Source organism: Nilaparvata lugens, chromosome 2 (assembly GCF_014356525.2).
Source record: "Nilaparvata lugens isolate BPH chromosome 2, ASM1435652v1, whole genome shotgun sequence".
NCBI classification, from domain to species: Eukaryota; Metazoa; Arthropoda; class Insecta; order Hemiptera; family Delphacidae; genus Nilaparvata; species Nilaparvata lugens.
This window is the reverse complement of record NC_052505.1, coordinates 66509308-66532229: the sequence shown is the minus strand read 5'-3', so window position 1 is coordinate 66532229 and position 22922 is coordinate 66509308. Positions and strand designations below refer to the sequence as shown.

General features: G+C 33.7%; 1 protein-coding gene across 8 annotated transcripts in view; it reads right to left on the bottom strand.

Moving 5' to 3' along the window:
* LOC111055280 overlaps positions 1-22922 on the bottom strand; it is a 40387-nt gene that overhangs the window by 1794 nt on the left and 15671 nt on the right. For 3 of the 8 annotated variants that reach the window (XR_002606358.2, XR_002606360.2, XR_002606361.2), the window contains 4 exons: positions 21952-22044; positions 20722-20774; positions 13875-17798; positions 13298-13428 (listed from right to left, as the gene is read on the bottom strand). Coding sequence is in view for 4 of the 8 variants with exons in the window: in XM_039422516.1 (XP_039278450.1) it covers positions 4418-4636; positions 5738-5897; positions 7961-8337; positions 9493-9607; positions 10303-11123; positions 11914-12012; positions 13269-13428; positions 20722-20774; positions 21952-22044 (2097 nt within the window). In the remaining 4 variants the exon portion in view is untranslated. Of the gene's footprint in view, positions 1-71; positions 232-4261; positions 4637-5737; positions 5898-7960; positions 8338-9492; positions 9608-10302; positions 11124-11913; positions 12013-13268; positions 13429-13874; positions 17799-20721; positions 20775-21951; positions 22045-22922 lie in introns of those variants that run through there. The other 5 variants (XM_022342470.2, XM_039422519.1, XR_005570642.1 and 2 more) reach the window with 4 other exon arrangements.

Genomic DNA, 22922 nt, shown 5'->3' with positions numbered 1-22922 from the left:
AAACAAAATTTAGAGGACTACTAACCTAATTAATGACTAAATTACATCAAATATTTTTTTCCAACACTTACCGAGCACATGTAACGCAGCATCGCTCTTGTGATATCTCCTCTATAAACTGATGAACAGTTGAATATTGCCTTTTTAGTTGGTAAAACTGTAGAATACGCCTTATCTTGCAGTTCCAGGAATGTCCATGTCAAAGAAACACGAGGTTTGACATAAAGCAGACTGTAAAAATAATTAAAAATTGTTTTGGAGAATTTTACAAAACATTCAAACATTTCACAAGCCTGTTTGAAGTCGCTGTTGAAAGAATTACAATTTACACTCACTAGACCCATATTACTACATCAAAGAAAAATTGAATATAAAAACTCGATAAATAGCCTACACATTTGCAGTTGAAAAAAATGCCATATTACCCTTTTGTTTTTAAAAACATTTTTATATATAACACAATAACAACAAGTTTGCCCCCTGTGGGTTGGGGGAGCTTTGAGTCGAACATCGTACTCAAGAATGTGTTGAAAACCAGAGTTTACCCACAGTATCCATGCTTGTCGTGGGAGGCGACTAAAAGGGACCCCAAGGCAACTCCAGAAGTTGTCTTGCATTCAAACCCACGGGATCTGCCCCATCAGGGCAGTTTCAGAGGGGCAAAAAGAAAAACCCAAGAGACCAGAGATGGGTGAAACTCCAGGCACAAATGTAGGTCAGGAGGCTTAGTCGAAGGCGACCTGGTGCCCTAGAGGCAATTTGTCGACCCCTCCTTCGGAAGGACCAACAGAAAAGCAAGGAGTGGAACTCACGTAGGTAACGAGTTTGTGGGTGGAGAGGCCAAAACTCACCACTGCTCAAAGAAGGGCGGCCATTCAGGCAAAACTTCTTGGGAGAGGTAAGGCTTTGGACCCTGCAGAGTTTCGAAGGGGCAAAAAGAAAATCCAAGAGACCAGAGATGGGTGAAACTCGAGGCACAAAAGTGGGTCAAGATGTTGAGTCGACGGTGGCCGGGCGCCGGACGCCCTAGAAGCAGTTTGGCGTCCCCTCTCTCAGCGGAAGGACCTACCAAAAGGCCAAAAGTGGAACTCACGTAGGTCACGAGTGGAGAGACCAAACCTCACCACTGCTCAAAGAAGGGCGGCTAATCAGGCAAAACTTTTTAGGAGAGGTGAGGTTTTTGACCCTGCAGAGTTTCGGTGTGGCAAAAAGAAAGACCCAAGAGACCAGAGATGGGTGAAACTCCAGGTACAAATGTGGGTCAAGAGGCTGAGTCGACGGTGGCCGGGCACCCTAGAGGCAACTTAGCCGCACCTTCCTCAGCGGAAGAACCTTCAAAGAAGGCCAGGTGTGGAACTCAAGTAGGTCACGAGGACTAATCAGTCTGAAGAGACTGCCAAGCATATCACACTGGATCGCGACAAGCAATCAGGTAATAAATGGGATGTTAGCATAGGGAAAACTCCTGGTTCTTGTAAAGGACGCAGGTATTGGTTTGCCTAACTAATATACTACTTGGGAATTCAATAAGCTTCGGTTGACGTATGGGGTTCTTTGGACCCCATTTTCAAGTTTCTTAAAATTTATTTTCAAGTTAAAAAAAATTGATTATGGATTGTGAATAACCAAGGTAGTTGCTATTGTATTTTATATATTTTATTTTAACCAGAGGGTACTGGAAAATCATTTTTTAACTAACAAATCCAGTAGCCCAAATGAAATACGTTAGAAAATACATTATGCAATTTAATTCCTTTACCGTCCTTAATAAATTAACTCACTCCAATTGCTCCATAGAATAACTTGGAAAGTATACAGACATCATCTTCAAAATGAAAGTGGATTGATTCTTGTTCTGGTGAATTGAATGCTCAAGGTATGAATTCTTCTTTGACGGGTTTTGGAAAAAATTGTGCGATTTCTTCGACCAACCGTGATTTTTCAGCAGTTCTTTAGTGCTGGATTGTGAGTCGATACTGGATTCAGATGTGGATTGAATGGATGGACTGTTAGCAAGCTTCAATTCTTCTATGAGTGACCTATTCTTACTTGAATTATTAGCAGAAATCCTCAGTTGTTGTTTTGCCATTACATTGGAAATTAATGATAAGAACGTTCCTAGCAATAATAGAGGAATTTTAAAAGATTATACATCTACAGCACCCAGAAAAACTTGTAACTACAGTATGATTACATTATGAAAATATAAAAGAAGTAGACGGGTTCCAAGTAGCATAGGTTACTTTACTGTATAAGCAAACAATCCTCTTCTGTATAATGTAAACAGAGGTTCTACACAGCAAATATACTCACAAAAAATCTCATCCGGCAAAGTAAACATAAAAAATTCACATTCTTAATGTGACAAGTTTAACATATGTTAGCAGACAGTTCGTAATGAAATATAATATATTTTTATGTATATTTTATGTATGTTTTATATTTGAAAATAATATGCATATATATTATGGTACCTATTCACGTAAATAAGTCTGATTAACACGAGACTAGTTATCTTTTCCAAGATACTTCCATACACTCATCAAATAACAGTTGTAGACCTCGCTCTTGATTACAACTTTCAAATTAATGAGAAGGGCCATCAAGAAAGTACAGTATATTGAGAAGATTTAGCCATGTCACCTATTATTTTTTCCATTGAAAGTGGTAGAGACATTGTTTCCAGGACACCGGACTTATAAATGTCTCTCAAGGAGGTACCTTTACATCGTCCCAATATTTACAATATTAACATAATTATGTTACAACTTTTCTAATGATTAATTATAAGAAATCTGTCAAACTGACGGAAAAGTTGAATATGCAGTACGCAATTTAGAGGATGAATCATCTCACAGACGATAGTGAGACGGAAAATGAGTCTAAATAAGATGGGTTTGTTGGTGACAATGACAGGAGGTTGCTAATGTTTTTCATGAAAAGTGGATTTAATGTTATCGCTTGTTATGCTATCCATCCAAATCGGACAATAAATGCGACTGTAACTGCGGTACAAACAAAAAAACAGACAAAAGCCGATCGAGTCGAAACTAAGACCTCAGCTTCGCTTTGGTCAATTAAACTTATTCTGAATGTATTCCTCAAATCATAAGAACTTAACATTGTGCTAATTTCGGTTCAAGATTGATCTTGCTTGGTGTTGATCATGCTATAGTAGACTGTTATGCAAACCAGAATAAATGAATAAGTTTAATTCCAGGGCTAAATCATTGATGAATTGTGCTACTGAAGTAATCTTCGACTATATGTATTCTATGAAAATTTTCCTTTTAGGGCTACTGAAATTATTGGAACACAATACAAGTTTAGGGTCAATTAATTACCTTTTTTATTTTATCAAAACACAACTAGTTACAACCATTCAAAAACCATTTTTAGTGTAAAAAATGTCAAATTCTAGAAAAAATTATATGCATAAGACTGAGCAAAAGCAATCTTTCACTTCAAGTCATACATGACATTAGTATTCTGAACAATTTGCCGGCCAGATACTCGGGTTGACTAAGGCGTTGAGCCAGAACTTCCTACATACCGGACCTGCGCCTACAAAAAAAATGGCCGCCGTATGTAGTGGCCGGCATTGTTATTTTAGAAGGGAACTAGACGAACTGAGATTTCGACAAACAGACGCTCTTTAACAGCTGATTAGTGTTTTTTTCTCAGTAGGAATTTCTATAAGACCACCACATACGGCGGCCATTTTTTATCTAGGCTCAGGTCCGGTAGTATATGGGAGGTCCTGGTTGTACCCTTCAGTCTGCTAGTGCTACCTGGTTGCTGGTTCGAATCCCACCGAATAGGCATGGACGTTTGATAATCTCATTCACCCTCGCACTTCCCATTAGCCACGCACAAGCAAAAAGCTCATGTGGGCATCATCCGCAATAAAGATATTTAGCATAAAAAGCTGCATTATCATAGTGAGATTCACTTTAGAACGTCAGCATTCTTTATAAATACCGTAATATTAATGATTCACATTTACCTGTGCTGACAGTATGATGTGAATAATACGGGTAATATAGAAAAAATCTAAGATTCAAGTATTGAAAAACTGTTGTAGGTTGGAATACTTGATTCAACTTGATCAAAAACTATGCATAAAAATACTATCTTCTCAATGCCATTGTAACTAATGAAACGGATATAGAAAAGTCATTTAATAAAAATTGATTCATTACAGCTAAAGATCAACAATAATTATTAAAATTACATTGTAACTAATGAAATAAAGATAGAATAGTCATTAAATAAAAATTTATTCATTACAGCTAAATATCAACAATTATAAAATAAATTGTATTATGAATAGGACGTATTTTTCTTCATTTTATAATATTATCAGATCACTTCGGTAATCAATCAATCTTGAACAGCTCTTGATTAGGTAAAAATCTCAACGTTTTCCCAAAACATTTTTGAGGATAGTTTGAGGGCATTCAAACTTGAACCAGCAACTTATAACAGCAGAAATGTCATCGGGTCCATTCAGTACTACTTTACATTTGCACTTGACATTGGGCTTGTAGATCGCCTCTGACACATCAATCTCTCCATAACTGATCATGCGACTTGAATCGTTTACTGCAATGTGGCATTCAACTTTCACCTTATTCTGAAATTCAGGTGAGATTGAAAGTTGATAAAGCTTTATTGAGCTATTAAATAGTTACTAAAGCATAGACTACAAAATATAATTTATATTCAAAATTAAATTTGCATTTTTTTACAATTTGATCAATCATCGGAATGCTTCATTATTTCTGAAATGATTCATTACCACTAAATCTCTGTTCTATACAGGAGCCAAATTCAGAGAGCAAAGTTGCAAATGATATATTAAACTAATCAAATTATTCTGATAGAAAGATAGGAAGTATTTGAAAATTTATAAATAATTTGGATTTGTGTCCAACAAACAAGCACTCAATAAAACGTCCAGTTATCATAATTTTTTTCTTCCATTTCTGGAACCTTCCTCTCTTTTTGTGGTTTAGTATGTTGTAGATTTCTAGAATGTTTCCAGTTGGAATATGATCACATTAGATGGACGTATTATGCAAATGACACGTTGTGACTGGTCTGAGGCTGCTCACACTAATCTCCACCAGCAAGTGCACGCGTTCAGTGCGAGTGTTCCTGTAGCTCTTTCCAGTTTTTGTTTCTCATCTGCATGCGTGATCATGCATAGTCTCGCGTGCACTTGCACATACGTGCATCCAATGTGCCTTTAAGCATTGCGCAGACCGCATTGCGAATGCGTAACGACTTTGATAACGGGATGATTTCAGCCATTTAGCCAGGGCTTAAAAATTCTCCCCCTGCCAACGTCGTTCCAGGAGTTTCGCAACGGTGTGCGAAATGCGAATTACTCCTGTTTCTCAGTTCTCCCTACGATAGGTTTGTTTTATAGTCTTGGAATTCATAAAAAATATTTTTTTTTGTAATAATTGTTTTTTTTTTAGATATGTTATAGCATTCTAGTATAGTAATGAAATACTACAGCATTATGAACGAAAGGAAAATAAAGTTTCTCATAATTTTTCAGATATTTGGACACAAAATGTGATCTAAAACCAAGACAATTATATTTTGTAAACTATAATACGAATCAAAGCTCATCCCACTTGAAACAGGCTTGCAAATAATTAGAAATATATTTTTTCCTGGAATGCAAAACATTATAACATTATATAAATATATAAATTACACTTACAGCGCACATGTAATGCAGCATTTCCAAAGTGATATCGCCTCTGTAAACCGATGAACAGTTGAATATTGCCTTCTTAGCAGGCATTATCGTGGAATAAGCTTTGTCTTGCAGTTCCAGAAATGTCCAAGTCAAAAACACATATGGCTTGCTATCCATTCCGCTAGAACAGATAATATTACCGATGAGTTAATCACAGAATTATAATACAATTTGATCAATTATTGGTAAAATGTTTCAGATGTAAAGTATTTCTCAGTGTCAACTAACAAATCAATGTGTGGTAGATATCTACACTGAATAAAATCGACTTGATGATTGCCAATAACACTATTTATTAAAGCTAAAGCTAGCTTTCATTATCAATATCTAGTGAACCATCTCTCACTAGACCCCAGTTTACATTATCATTCTCTGGTAAACCCTCTTATACTAAGTCAAATTTATTATATTTTTTATCAAGTCGTTTTTAATAACGGAAATCTATATAAATGAAAATCGAGCATCAAATTTTGACATTCAATAACTTTTTTATGTGCGCACCAATTTTCATGATTTTTTAGTTGTGTTCGTTATGTTCAGGACCAGGTTTATGGCCTGAAAAATGAATAATCCGACTTCAGGACTCTTTCCTACTGTCCTTTAAAGTTCACATGTGATTCTTATGGGAGAAGATTTGTGAGATGGCCACACACAGAAATAAAAATCAGCTGTTATAATCATTGCGTCATCCAACAGCCGTCGGTAGATCTGTTTTTCAATTTTCTTTCTACTGATTCACAAAATTTTAATTCTAATAATAATGCCGCGCTACGAAAGACGTCCAAACTTGTGCGTAGAACTCGAAATGCTGTAAATTTAGAAAACGGGAAAATCAGCAGCAAGGAGATGAACCATTCAATTCCCAGCAAGCTGCATTCAACTATTGCTAAAAATACAAACTGCTGCACAACTAATTAAGCATAGGAAGTCCATATTGAGATATAAATGTAAATACTGATTGTTGGATAATTTTCATAAAAATGTAGTGCATCAGATTCAAGCTAAGCACACCTGAGGAGGCGCGGCTTGATGATACAAAGTGTTGATCTTATGGAGATTGTCTTATCACACCGTTCCACGCCATGTCCGATTCAGTATGTGTGAGTTCTTAATTTATTCAAACCAATAAGCAAGAAGCAACTGGATGCAAAATGCCGCATCGTGTCTAATCAGGTGAGCATCCAGCTAAAGTTTGTTATGAGATGCATTAACTATTTGGCGGTACGAAGTTCGCCGGGCCAGCTAGTATGTTATAAATATGCTAACATTCTTCAACAGAAATAATATTCAATTTAAGAGTTTATGAAATTGATATCAGTCGATATTTATTGGATTTGTTGAAAAATTGTAAGAGCCAAATAAGTATAAAGCCTCTGCTTTACTAATGCGATGGATCTACAGGTTGGATGGATAGAGAATAATGATCTTCAATTTCTAATAATTCTAAAATAAAACAAATCGAATATATTTCATAATCAAGATTATTTATCATGAGCTAAAACAATAATTTGCATAATGGCAAGATCTATCAGGCGTTCAATCCAGAATCATTTCTAGACTAAATTTCAAAAACCAATCACAATTGAAATACAACTTACTGGATCTATTCCAACAAGAATTACCGTTCAAATAAGAGCAATTGAAAAAAAAAATGATTATTAGGCAAGAATAAAATTGTAGTTGAGTGTAAATCACCAGAAAAACATTTTAACCATACAAAATTCCATCCCTCGAAAAAAAAAGATGATAGATTTCCTGAAACAGTTTTTTTCAAGCCCGTACGTAGTAAAATTTCATCCACCACCGTGGAATGACGTTATCGCAAAGTCGACCATTGCTTTCGTGATGACAGCATTTCAAGGCACGTATGCAGATACACGGTGTAAACGGAGAAATGCCAGCTGTTCGTATAAATCCCGTTTGAAAAACATTATGATAAATGCAACAATGTTTACAAGTGAACGTGGTTTAGCGTTGGACGTAGATGTTGCATATATGACCCCAAGACTGTTAAATTTGTTAAGATTACTCATACGTGCAACGGGGTCTTAAAATTTTCCACTCAAATAGCCTACTGTAGTGAGACTCACTTCAAACGTTCAGCATGTCTACTACCAAAGCTTTCCACTCAACAATGCTGACAGTTTGGAGGGAATTTCCCTACACATACCTACACATACTTACTTCAACCGTTCCATGGTAGGGCTGGTGAAATACATGGAATCTATCCACAAGGTGAATGTTCCCTGCTTTTTCATGTTCCGGTACTTAGAAGACTCTTTCTTCCAAGATTTTTTCGGTTGTTTTTTGATAGATCCTCCAGATTTCTTTGACCATTTGCGGTTCTTTGGGCGTTTTCCTAGGCTAGACTGAGAACCAATGCTAGATTCAGACGATGAAGGAGCCGCAACTCTATCATCAACGAATTCTATTTTCTCTCTGGTAGATGGCTGCTGATTTTCACGTTCAACATTGTAATGAGTGTTGTTTGCTTTGTCACCACACTCACAACTCTTGAATGGTCTTCCGTTTATTCCACAACATAGTCCTCCTGTGGTTTCCTGAAATGAAAATGAGAATGTAATGTATGTCAATGTAATGAGTATGTAATAACTGGACAATGAGAAGCCGTTAACTCAAACTACCGGTTGAACGTATCTCTATCAAGTTTAACTGTTCCTTATCATTAAAGTAAAATTTCTAAATTCAAAAAGAAAAACAAATCTGTGCTGATTATTTATAGAGGTGGTATTTTACAAAATCCATGTAGTTGAGAAACAGAAGTCAAATGAGATGCTATTAACTCTAATAAAGTAGAAGCTTGAGAAAAGTCTCCAGGCAGAGGTTTGAGAGGATATGTCACGTTTATAACAAATGTAGGCCAATATTAAATTCTATAATTTAAAATTTAAAAAATGAGTTTCTATAGAGATAAAATTCCAATGGAATATTGTTAAATAGCCATATCAAACCAACTATTTGTCAGTTTTGAATTCTTAGATTACGACATATTAGTCAGATTAAAAAAAATCTGACTGCTATGTCGTAATTTGAGTATTCAAAAATAATTATCAACAAGCAGCAGTTTGTAATGGAGAGAAACATTGAAGAGTACAACTATTTGTGTTGCAAAATTGCAGTACAAAGGTTTGGTTTAGAGAAGCATGATACTCATGAGAAATATGTTATTTTTTTAAGTTAGAAAATAGCATATTTTTCAAAAACGAAAACCAAATCCATCTAGAAGAATAATCATCCAATTGGATGTAGTTAGCTCTACCAAATACTTTCGACTATGGTATGGATTGGGAGAGTTCCGGGCATGAGCCGAGAGCCGGTTGTGCCCTGCTCCAAGTATAGTAATTGTAGGCCCATATAATTAAATTGGTAATTATCAAACTGAATTATAAAACTGTGGTTCTGGAACGATACTAGTGCATTACATTATTCTTTCATATTCTTCATTGATTCATACAAGCACATCATCAAAAATTATAGGGAGATAAAAAATGAGGTAACTTGTGCTATTCCTCTCCCAAATTTACATAAGGTTACACATAGAATAATTAATTATGAATTAATAATATTTGTATCTTCATTTACATGAAACCATATGTCCCTGCAACTCGAATAAATTAGTCAAGCTCATTTGATCAATATTATTCATTTTATTCGAATTATAAGCTTTTAGAGAGATAAAACTTGAATAAACTTACTACTTGTGTACTCTGTGACTTGAATTGTATTCCATGCAAAGATTTCATAAGTCTCTTGGGAGATGTCTCCTGCTGCTTCGATTTTGACTCCATGATTGCTTTCTCAGAGATAGTTCTGTGAAAATAATAAGTGAGATTACTGACATAGCACAGATGACTGAAGTAGCATAAACTTTTTTATAAAATTCACCAAGAATTACCTAATATACGATGAATTCTATGTTTACCTGTGATTGTTAAGCTAGCAATAAACATGCCAAATAAACTCCATCTCAAAATATCTCTTGATACAAACTCAATTCATATTCTTTTCATAGATTGAAATTTCAATGTATACATTGAATTCGAACATCACATTCATCTTCTCACAAATATTATTCACATATTCAGTCACATTCATCAGCTCACAAACTATACTCTCTTTAAATATTTATTTTTGTTCATAGTGTATACTATTATGATGCAATATATTTTTACAAAAAAGTCGTTTTTAATAATTAATTGTATGAAAAATTTACAATTTAAAAGAAATACAATTTACTCTACTCATGCAAAGCTAGCGCTGAAAATGCAATAGCATGCATCTTTAGCTGTGACATTATTTTTAGAAACCTATTTGCTTAGAACACTTAATACAAATTTGATATTTTAATCGGAATATCCGTCATTAAAACTCACAATAATATTATGTGAAAATACATTGTAACTTTAGTCTTAACTTCAATATTGCAACAAAATGTTTATAGAGGAAAAAGAAGCAAATTAATTTCACAGAAATAATTTGTGAATATTAATGAAAAGGCTATTTACCTTTTGCCTGGGTAAGAACAGATGCATTGAGTTGTGAGTGGCAACTCCCGGTTACAGCAGCTGTCTGGACAGATCGGTGGCGGTGGCGGACTCCTTGACTCCATGTTGCAGTTGCCAAAGTCCTCTCCACAATAGGCACTCATGTCTTCAACCGGACAACTACACAATGCACATACTTTCCGAGCAAAGATTGTACAAGATGACACGCAGGAGCCTTGAGGTAGGTTGATTTCTTGACAACAATCTGCACTTGGTTTTGTATGGATGATTTCCTGACAACAGTCTGCTTTAGGTTTTGTGTAAATGACTTCCTGACACTGATTTTCAATGGGCTTTGTGCAAGTCGTTTCCTGACAACAGCTTGCACTAAGTTTTGTAGATGTGCAATTCTGATAACAATTTGCACTGGGTCCAGCTACACACGTTTCCTGACAACTTTCACTGGGTTTTGTACAACTGAATTTCTGACAACGATTTTCAATGGGTTTTGTATAAGTTATTTCCTGACGATTTTCAAAGGGTTTTGTATAAGTTATTTCCTGACAACGATTTTCAAAGGGTTTTGTATAAGTTATTTCCTGACAACAGTTATCAATAGGTTTTGTAGAAGAGTTGCACGATTCTTTAGCAAGAGTACAGAACTCCGTCTGGCAGTGAACATCAGTAGTGATTAGTCCTTGTTTAGCCGCTGTTTCTAGAGCAGGATTGGGATTTTCACAGCATTTGATGACCCATATCGGAACAGGAACTGGTTGACAGTTTAGACTGATTGATTTGGAATTCGCTTGACCTATTGTCTGACACTGCATCATTGAAGTTATCTATGGAAAACATGTGACTAATTGTTGTAAGAAATAAATATTTAAAGACTATATACTATTTCAAGCTGCTACTTTAAAGTATTCGTTTTCTATATTGGTTTCTATACAAATACTTGCAGCTGTATATGAAACTATTGTTATGACTCACAAGAGCATCCTGTTATTTTTACATTATACGTTTTCTAGAACGCGCCATTGAAATTCCATTGAGAATTTCAATAAATAAAATAACAAATAATAGAGACTTTGGTTGTATTTATATACGATTTTTAAAAAGTTCTTAGCCATGCAAACTTTGGTGAACTAATCAGAACAATTCTGGTATCTGGTTAAACTATTTTGATTGGTTTCTGTTATAGATTGCTGGGAAACAAAAGCGTGATTGTCTAAGAATTTAATATAAAACGTCTATAAATAAGTCCCAATATAATATAGTTCAATAGTGCTATAATTACCATACTAGGATACTGAGGAGAATCAGCAATAAAATGCAATGATCTCAAATGTTTTTGCAAGAGGGAAAAAATGCATTATTTATTATCTGAGTTTTACCACAGATGAAAACATTCCAAAACAGAGCTTGGGTAAAAAAATTATGAAGTGGTACAACTGAAGAAAAATATTTCCTAAAGATATGATTTTGGAAGTTCAATTATTATATTAATATCATTCTACTCTTATAGCTCAAGTTCACTGAAATGTGTAGAGGCACTGAGAATTGAGCTCATAAATTTATTGAATATTTATATTGTAAAAGGATCTATAAAAAATAATAAATAAATATTAGTACTGGCATCAATTGTTGTGGGCCACTTGTCAATTCCTCGAGAGCAGGATTTTGATCTTGTGTCAAGCAGATTGTTACCCAAAGTTTAATTTGTTCGAAATCCTGCAGGTAATTACATCATAATCATGAAGGCAAGCCAATGTTTAAGATTATTATAAAATTTATAAAATAATGATTAATTCTACTTCTACATCTGCATCAATCTTGTTACTATTGGAAGGTACTAATGGATATGTTTTTAAATGGATTTCAAATGATAATTTCAAGTTTATAATCTATATTATATCTATATATAAAAATGAATGTCTGTTTGTGAGTTAGATTTTTTGTTTCCTATAGACTCAAAAACTACTTGGCAGAACGGCATGAAACTTTGGGGATATGTTGTGTGAATATTAGGGAAGGTTTCTGACCAGAAATTTCACTAGGGGGGCTAATAATAATAATAATAATTTATTAATTCATTTTACAGACCTATGCTTCCGAAATTTTTGGCCGAGCGGCTACCTATAATTTAGCATCTAAAGATACCAGCTGTATAATAAACACGTCACCCTGTGATAAATTGTGTACTGGTATTAAAACGGTAGTTTGGAGTTGAAGTTAGTGTAGTTGATTGGTACCAGCTGTAGATAATTGTTTCTTAGAAGACCTATACAAATAATTATCACTCTTTCACCCTTTCACTTTATCACCCTATCATTGAGAAACTGGAAAAATTTGGAAGAAAATTATTCATCTCATGAAAGAGAGTTGTTCATATTGCATTCATTAATTACTGAAGAATGACAGACTAAATTTTTTTTTTAATTTAGCTTAGATTATATATTCATCCTAAAATGGAAGATGGAAAGAATATGTAATACTGTGTAATTCATCGTACATCGCATATTTCCTGGACCATCTATTGACAATCAAGAACAATGAAAACATTAAATTCAACTTTGAATTCAACACTGATTTAACCAATCTATTTTTTTTAATTCATACTTTACTGATAGATATTTATTACTACAACATGACCAAGCACATAGGAAGTCCGTATTGAGATGTAAATGAAAATATTGATTGTCAGATAAATTTCATGATATTTCCAATAAAAGTCAAGTGTGACATGAGATACATTGACTTTTTGGCGGTACGAAGTTCGCCGGGTAAGCTAGTTACATTATAAGCTAGTTCAACCACTTTCAAAGTAAAGCTGTAATTGATTCCTCAAAAAGAACACTTTTTTTAATACTCCTTCAAACTTATGAATATTAGTCTTTGCATCTTATGCGTCTTACTGTTTCAAGTTGTAGTTTAATATTGTTAGGTAATAAATAAGATGAACGTTTAAATAGTTTTGAAATATGTACCTTTGTGTTATTAGGTTCACAGCAGTGATTGCAACAAATATTTGGAGATTTGTTTATTTCTTCAGAAATAAGTTTACGTAGTAAATCTGGATCATTATTGTCATTTTTCAAGTCAATGTTCTGATTGTTGGTTCTGGTTTTATCATATGAATATATTGATCTGTAAATACAAAATTTATACTGGAATTATTGTGCAAGGAACTATTAGGAAGTCTGTATATTATACTTCATTCAGCAAAAATGGCTAAATATTGTTTGTGTATTAAAATATTAGTAGCATTTTATAATGTTCATTCTATTATACATTTTATAGGATTGGAGCACTTTCAAGAAGAATATAATATAATATTGTACTAACTGTCTACTGTTTTCCGATTCATGTCAAAGAATGAGAGGCATTTGATTTAACCATTAATCATTATTCGTTCTAATAAGAGTAGGAATTGAAATTTTTAAATACTTTACAGGAAAATAATTCTCATTAAGTTGATCTATTCAATTTTGAAACTTTTACATCAAATTTAAAAATACGGATCCCTGAATAGGCTATTAAATTGAAATTTTTCATACGAGATTGATCAGATTTAACGTAATCATAAATCTTACCACATTATTTTACCAGATAATTTTCCTAGCCTTGAAAAGATGGCTTACTTCGCCTTCGAATGAATCAATTTGGCATTCCATAAGTCCATTCCATTAGATTTCATTGTATCAAAAAGTAGCCTAAATATTTGTTGGCTGAATGTATACGATGGAGCTGGTCAAATAAACTGAAATTAATTTTTCAATTATTTTATTAATCTTCATTGAGTAATTTTACGTTTATTTAGAAGATCCCATCCATCTTCAATGTTCTTTTGTCATTCTTTTGAGCTGTCAGCCTAAATATCGAAGTCATAGAAAAATATAGAAGAGTAGAAAAGAAAGTGATTTCGAAATAGAACGAAATATGTTCATTTTTTATTAATAGCTGGATCTGACTCATAGATAGTCAATTTCTTCCCGACAACTATTATCATCTCCGGATGCTGAGATCTATGTTGATGGTTACGCTCTTCTAGTTTTTCAGCCTTATGAGTATGATGAGCTTGATCGTTTTCTTTGTTTTGATCATCATTTTCCTGAATCCTATTGAAAGGAGAATCATCAGATACACTCAACTGTTGTAGTCTCAATTTTCTATTCAAACATGAAGGACACTCCTCGGGATTATTCAAATCGGAACTCAATTGAGAATTGTCTTGTTCGTTAATTCTAGTGGACATTTGGCTACCACTACTTATTCTGTCATTATCTTTTGGTATAGAAAATTCCCTACTTCTGAATGGACCATTCTGGTCGGAGCTTAACTGAGAATTATCTTCTTGGTCTTTAGATCTAGGGGGCATTTGGTTACAACATTGTGGACTACTTATTCCATCATCATCCATCGATGAACAAAATTCATTTTCATCTTTCGAAAATCCACCAGCAGAATCATCATCTTTTGGTATAGAAAATGCCATCCTTCTATCACAATAGAAACTCTCACTATCATCATTTGAAAACCCACCAACAGATTGATTCTCATTCAAAAAAGAATTTTGTTTTAGAAGTTCTAGAAGTCTCTTGATATGGTCTATGAGTTCCCTTTCAAGGGGGCAGCTGAACTTTGAAATCGGCGATTCACATTTTCGGATGTGATCATCATTTCGACCACGATTCCTCTTACACGCCCCATCGGAATCTTCATCGCATCTTTTCGATTTATTCAATGGAGATTGAATTATTTTGGGTGCATGAGATCTCTGACCTTCAGGACTGTAATTTGCAGGAGTTTTGCACCTAGCATGATAATTTGAACTGACAGGACGATTATAATAATCTTGGTTAGAGCGATTTCTACTACTTGAATCAAGTGTTTCAGGTGTGCTCTGCTTTTTCAACTCAAAACTCTTCCCCAAATCTTGACCAACAACATTTTTCGACAATCTATCACTGAATGGAGGATATGTTTTTCCAACTTCAGATGACTTTCCTTGCTTTTTATCGTTCAAAGTTTGGCCAGTTCTTCTGTCTGGAGATCCACTCAGAGATCTGGAAGAATTTGTTGGAGGATAATTGCTATTACGTTGTTTACTATACCCTGACAACTTTTTCGAATTTTGGTCACTAACAGCCAAATATCTATAATCAATCTTCTCATTTTTTACGGTCGATTTTCTGTTATAAGTTTGAGTTTCTTTGGATTTTGTGTCAAGTTGTGGTAACCCAGGATCGCTTAACCTCTGAAAGTATTTGTTTTGATTAGACAAAGAACTTTGACGGTTTCTATCCAAAGAGTTATTTGCACTTGAAGTAGGTTTTAAACTACGCCTGCTACTTTTCACAATATCAGACGTTTCATAAAGACTTTCCAGTTTTGAATTGCAAGCATTTTCATCAAATGACTGAGGTACATTTTCAGGATTATTTGTATCAAGTGACTCAATAACTATATTATCATCAACACTGAAACTTGGTCCAGGATTCACATTCACTGAGTCTCCCAGAATTTTATGAATCAATCTTCTGAGTAATGTTAGTAAGGGTGCTGGATCAAAACCTGTGAGTATTGTTGGAGGAACACTATTGTCTACTGTTCTGGGTAGACTTTCATCATTTTGGTTATAATTTGGAGTTTTCTGATCTAAATTACCACCAGTTATTATATGTTCAAGTTCTCTATTTGGGAGTTGACTTTTTTCTGACTGTTCAGAATTCACAGTCTGATTATTACTAGCTTTATTCACTTCAAAATCATGTGTAGTCGGTGAAGTTTGATATTCGTTATTTGAATTTATGTATGGAGATTCATTATCATTATTTGAAGTAGTATATTGAGATTCATTTTCATCATTTGGAGAAGTAGTTCTAGGTTGATTATTATTACGTGTTTGACTTTCTGGGACGGACTTCGTATTACACTCACAGTTATTCATCTTCTTCAAAAAGAGAACTCCAATCTTATCTTTTGATCCAGTTACACTATTGAAATTGTAGACAATGAATGTGGTAGTCTGCTGATCTGGAAGATTTTGAACGTTATCTCCCAAAGAGAGTATATCATTCTTCGATGAACCAGATGTGTGCTCTTCCAAAACATATCGCCTTGCACCTGGGGAGGAGTTACATGAGCATAGATTGCAATCATTGCCCACATTGCGTACTATAGGTTCACTGCTATAATCATTGCCCACATGGCGTACTATAGGTTCACTGCTATAATCATTGCCCACATGGCGTACTATAGGTTCACTGCTATAATCATTACCAGCAGTAGCATTCTTATTCTCTTCATGTGTTAAAGTTGTTGACAAATTTGGAATTAAATCACTATCTTTTACCTCGCCTCTTTCTACCGGTTCTAACATTTCCCTGGATCTCTCACTATTATGTGAGGAAATTGATGATTTTTCATTTAATACTGAAACCCCTGCCAATTTTAAAGATGAAGCGCCTCCTGTTTGTGAGTCACTTTTTATTTGATTTGGCATAAATTCATCTTCAGATGTATGTGGCTGATCCGAATAAATAGTTCGAAATGATGTAATTTCAATGGTCTGACTTTCTTCACTACCTGAATTACTGATATCAAACCTAGGTTCCTGGTTATTGACTTCACTGTCTGAGTTGTAATGAGTATTGTCAACATTGCTGATACTCAAAATACAACCCTCTATGCAATTGGTCGTCTCAAATGATTCGTCAGAAATAGTCATAGTGTAAAGAGGGGAAGCTTTATCGTTTGAGGAATTTGGTTCATTATTTTCCAAGTTATCACTACTAGCATCCCCGGAATGTTCACTGATTTCAACTAATGTTTTTGGCTTATCAGGGAAATATATCTTGTATCCAACAAGTCCCCAGAAATAATCAACCATACTGGATGGCCTCCTGAATGGTGAATCATGTGTATTTTCTGTAGAATTGATTTCGTTGGAATTATTTCTCTCTAAATCGATTTCTTCATTTATTGATCTATCATTACTCATCAACTGATCTGATGATGTATCATATGTTTCCAGTTCATGTTTTAGTAGCTGCATAAATACGAACTTTGCCTCATCTATACTCAACACTGAATTATTGCTGTTCTCATTACGTTTGTCATTGCCATCATCATCAACTTTTGGAGAGGTATCGTCATTTCCATCTCCTTTTTCTTTCTCGTCATCTTTATCTTGGATAGAATTATCATCAGATACCACAGTCAAAGGCATAACAGTATAGCTCAATGAAGACGGCTGGAAAAATTGTTTCGAAAATATATCACTTGCCTGATGAGTGAATGCTTTTAGCAAACTTAGTTCCGTATAAGGTTTGATATCCAGATCACAGGTATTGGCAACAAATGCTTTCGCTATTAGGTCTTTGAGCAAGTAGTATTTCAAAGATATCCTTGGAGATTTCTTAGTAACTTGATACTTATCGGGATCTCCTAGAATTCTACTTATCTGATCATCTGGACAATTGCTCCACGTTTCTTTCTCTGTCCCGAATGAGATTCTGGAAGGAATGTCAATTCAACTTATGATTGGAGAATAAGAATACAAATTAGTCTAATCGAATTTGCTATCTCATTTATAATAAAAAAATTACGTCTATAGATGGTTCAGTCACGAGAGAAAAGTCGGCTAGTGAAGAGTGCATCAGGTTGGCTGCACTGCGGCTAATGCAAAACAGATAGCGAGAGAAACAGAGCGCATGCGCAGAACCCAATCACCCTCAAGCCGCTACAATTCAACTGTTTTCTAGTGACTGAGCCATCTCCTACTGAATAAGTAATCTCAGAGTGCTCTCAATACATACCAGTTCCTCTCCTTCGTCAGTTCACTTCATTGCTGATGGATGAACGTTATCACGCTTTATAGAACGACGATCAAACACATGATTAAAAAGAATGAATTAATGGATGAAAAATCAAAAGACACAAAAAAGTCCAAAAAATACACTATTCATAATCGTACAACAAAGTAAATAAAATGCTATTTGGAGCATCTTTTAGTTCATTCATAGTCACATTCCATCATCAAATTCAATTTTGAGAATTGAAAATTTTATTATCATTTAATAAAATGTAATGAAAATTTGGAATTGGTTGTCTTGAAAGCGCTCCAAGTTGGGATTATACTAAATTTTTATGATAATTTGTAAATATGATGAAGAGCCATAACAATAATTATCAAATTATCTTGAATATATTTATTGGAATAGTTTAAAAAATATTTAGGGTGATTAAAAAAATATTTAGGGTGATTAAAAAGATTCTCCAATTTCAAACAATAGTATTCATTTTCATTGGACACACTAACCAATTTCACAACAAATTTACTCAGAGTAGTCAAGTTTACGATGGTGTATTATACAGAGTAGGTTATGTATGACAACAGCTAAATATTTAATAATAAATCATAATAATAGATAATTTGACAAAAAGTTTGATTGGAGATCCTATTTGAATAAAAAAAATGTTATGCCTTAAAAATTATTGTGGTCTGTCATCTTGGATCAGACATTTTGAATCCAAAGTAATTTTTTAAATGAGAAGGTGGTCGTGTGGTACATTTTCGATACAGAATTTCAAGAAAAAATGAATAACGAAAATCGAACATCGAAATCTCAAACCGATCGAAAGTTATCGATATAAAGATAGGACTTTATAAATCATACAAAAATGAAATGAGACATTGAAAATCTAAAAATAATCCTAACTATTTAATGTAACTTTTTGGAGTTATTTAACACTTCCAGTAGCATTTAATTACATTAATAAAACAGTGAAGTTTGATTTGTCAGATTTTTAATGTACTCATTCATTGCATTTTGGATAAATTCATTAGTATCTTTAAAATTTAATATCTTTGAAACGGTTTGAGATATCGATGTGCGGGTTTATTGATTCTTCATCACAAATGACAATATATTGCCAGGTCTTTCAAGACCCATTGCATACTAAAACTACATTATAATGGAAACAAATGAAAAATTAACATATTCAGAACAGAAAATAAATATGTAGATTGGTTTCGGCCTTAATTTTCTCTTGAAAGTCAGTATCGAAATCATGAATCACATAACCACCTTCCCATTTGAAAAAATGAAGTTTTATTGCATTGAAATAGTCAAAATGGCATATCTGATATGGCGGAACAGATTTTTGAAGCCACAGAAAATCAGTTTTTTTATTAAAATAGGATCCCCAATCAACCCTATTGTCAAAGCTGAAATATTAAGCTGTTCCCTTTAGTGCCCTTCTTTTGAGGCTCGTACAACATCTACAATAAAGTAGGGTCCATACACCATGGTTTATGGAAATGTAAAAAAACTCATTTATAGCGATGAGGCAACGTTACATGTGAGCGGTGAGTCGATCGACATCATTTTCGTATATGGAGTACCGAAAACCCTCATCAAACAAAAAAGCATCAGCGAGATTCGCCAAAATGAATGTTTTCATAAACTATGGTCTATGGACCATACTTTTTTGTAGATGTCCGAGCCTCAAGAGAAGGGCACATAGATTGCTCTTATAATACACTTGATAGTTCTGTGAGTAATTTGATTTGAAATTGGTTAGTGTTCATCGTTTATTATGGTTGTTTAAAATTAAGGCATTCTTTTTTAATCATCCTGAACGTTTATGAAAATTCCTAAACTATAAATGAATCCTTGTTTATTTCATTAGTTTATAGTTTCAAATGTACTTAGTGTTGTGATGTTCAACATATTTTTGCATGATAGCAGACTTGGTTCCTTTAGAGTTGGTACAATTGGGAGAAGTAGGTACCTATTTGTCATTATGGAAACAGATGTGATTGATTTCATTCTTTCCAGAATAATTGCAAAAATAGCTTGATTAATGGATGCAAAATTATGGAATATGTTATGGAATTATGTAAAATTAATGAATGGAATCTACGATACCAATGAAATCAATAAACTGATAAACAATGAGCAAAAATCATCTAGGCTATTACTCGAGTAAATAGAGATTTATACAAATATTAATAGCATGCATTAACATGACGCAAGTGTTATAGAGTTTGCAAAACTACAAAAGATAGAAAAGAACATATCTGATAAAATAATTATTTGAATACTACTTTTAAAAACTAAACATTGGCATTGGTTAGATGATTCAAACACAATTTTTCCGTAAACCGTGTTATAATATTACAATAACATTCAACAATAAAATTCAACAGTGATAATTTTCAAAACCCCCATACAACTACATACAAAAATATCATGATTTAAAAAGACGAGTTTTAGTTAAGATGAGATCGTGAGTTAATTTCTAAATACCTAGCAATTGAATTTCTTTGGTGACAAACATTGACAAAATATACATAAACTAACATCGAATATTTGTTCTCAGAAATCGATTGAATCTCTCTGCCGAGATGAATATAATATGTAAGTATCTTACTTTTCAGCTTCTTCTTTCGTCGATTCTTGTTCTATTGTCTCTTTGTCGGTCACCTGTAAAAGGTTGCAAAGTATAATGTGTTATTTTAAGATTAGTAACAATGAAAATTATTTTATTTTTTTGATAATAAAAGTTATCTATAGTCCGGGCTATGCCTATCGGCGGAGGACCACTAGACTATAATACTACTCGTTCAAAAACATCGAACATCTGTAGGGAGCTTCCTATATCTATTGATCTAGGGATTCTGAAGCTGATGTTTTTTCAAAGCCGTAACTATTATCCCGCGAACCATACTTTGCCTATCTATATGCCGTTTCAGTCACAGAGGCAAAGCTAAGGGACGCGAACTGTACATAATTTTGATAATATTTCCAATAACAGGTTTAAAAATATTATTTAAGGACAAATTTCTCAGTTTAAATAATTTTGTAGTGGAAATGAGACTCATATTTATGGCATTGATAGCATCATAGCCACCTCTAATACAAGGTCCTGGCCTACGATATTGCAACGTCGCAGTGTAGGCCTAGAATCAAATACAAACATGATTGGTGAAAAAGATTTTAAAAAATACCAGCTGATCTTTTTCACCAATCATATATTATTAAATTCTAGGCCTACTGGGAAATTTGGGACGTTGCAATATCGTAGGCCAGGGTGCAATATCGTACTGATTCTATATCAACAATCCAACTACATTCTCATCTTGTAATAGTGATTCTATAGTGATAACTATAATGAGATTCACTTTGAACTGACAGCTGACAGCATTTGCTGGAAGTTTAGTATTTTTTTTTTTTGCTTGAATTCTCATAAATAACTGAATTTTACAAGTTCTTGGTGATTCATGAAGTAGTGTAATATTAGTTAATAATTCAGTGCTTTATTCTTCCAAGTTGAAAATGTCCAGTTACTTCATTTCGGACATACTAAAATCAGACTCAAATAACTAGCAGTGTAAATATAACATATCTTTTGGAAATTTAATAATTTGGGAGTAGAGTAGTTTTGGGCTAGACCTGTTGCTTTCGCCCACACATATCTTTATGATGTGTGATTGTATTGATGAATACATAAATAATCGGGGATGCATAAATTATATTTATAACAAGTGCTGACCTACTGACAGTTTGAAGTAAATTTCACTACACAACAGGCACTCATATGGAGTAGTAAGTCAGAAAAAGCAATTTTATTGACAATTACTAATCTATAATAAGAACTCACATTTTTTTGTTGTTGGCTATTGTCTTCCTCGGTTTTTCCTGAAGCAATCTCAAGCAACTTATCATTATTGCTACGAAGCAGGCTTCTCTCACTCTGAAATTGAATATAGGAATCAGAGACAATTTGCCAATTTTCACCGATAACGATTTTATTACTTGTATTATGTTATCATAGATATGAAAATTGTTCTAAAACAAAATTTTCAATTTATTCTTAAAAAAAATAATTCACGAAAGAAAAATTCATAAAATTTATTGCAACAATAAATAATATGCTGGAGGAAAAATTCAATTAGAGAAGAATCTATTTTTGCAAACTACCATATTTGCTTAAGTGATGAGAGACATTATGCGGCGAGACGGTAGAATGACCACGTCAAATCTCGAAACTTACTTGACTTTACTTGGAGAAGTGTTCATCCAACGACTCAACAACTTTTTCTCGACTTTGTCAATGCTATGAACCATTTCTATCCTATACAGTAGTGTGTAGTAGGGTTTATGGGATTGTATACAGAGTAGTATAGGTAGAATCGAAAAGGGTTTATAGTATTGTATAATAAAGTGTAGTATATATAGTCATCAAAGAAAAACATTAGAACAAGAGTCTTTGGGTCACTTATTCCATGGATTGATTGGACAATTTTATTAAACTGTATATGTCAAACAATTCATTTTTCGCGGTCCAGTGTAATAAGACTTGGGAATCACTGGATAGCGGCCCAGAAAAACAATGTTTTCAAGTGGGTTTATAATTATTATGTAATGAGTGTTAAGCGTATATGGATGAGTAATGTTAGTTTGTTTATGTTTAAGAAAATTATTATGGTAATCATGAACTTGAACAGAAAATACTCCATTAATTATACAATTCATAATTTTATACATTTATGTATATAAATAAGATTTTCCTAGAGCTACTTGACATTTTTTTAACGATACATATACAATCGAACCTCTGTATAACGAAGT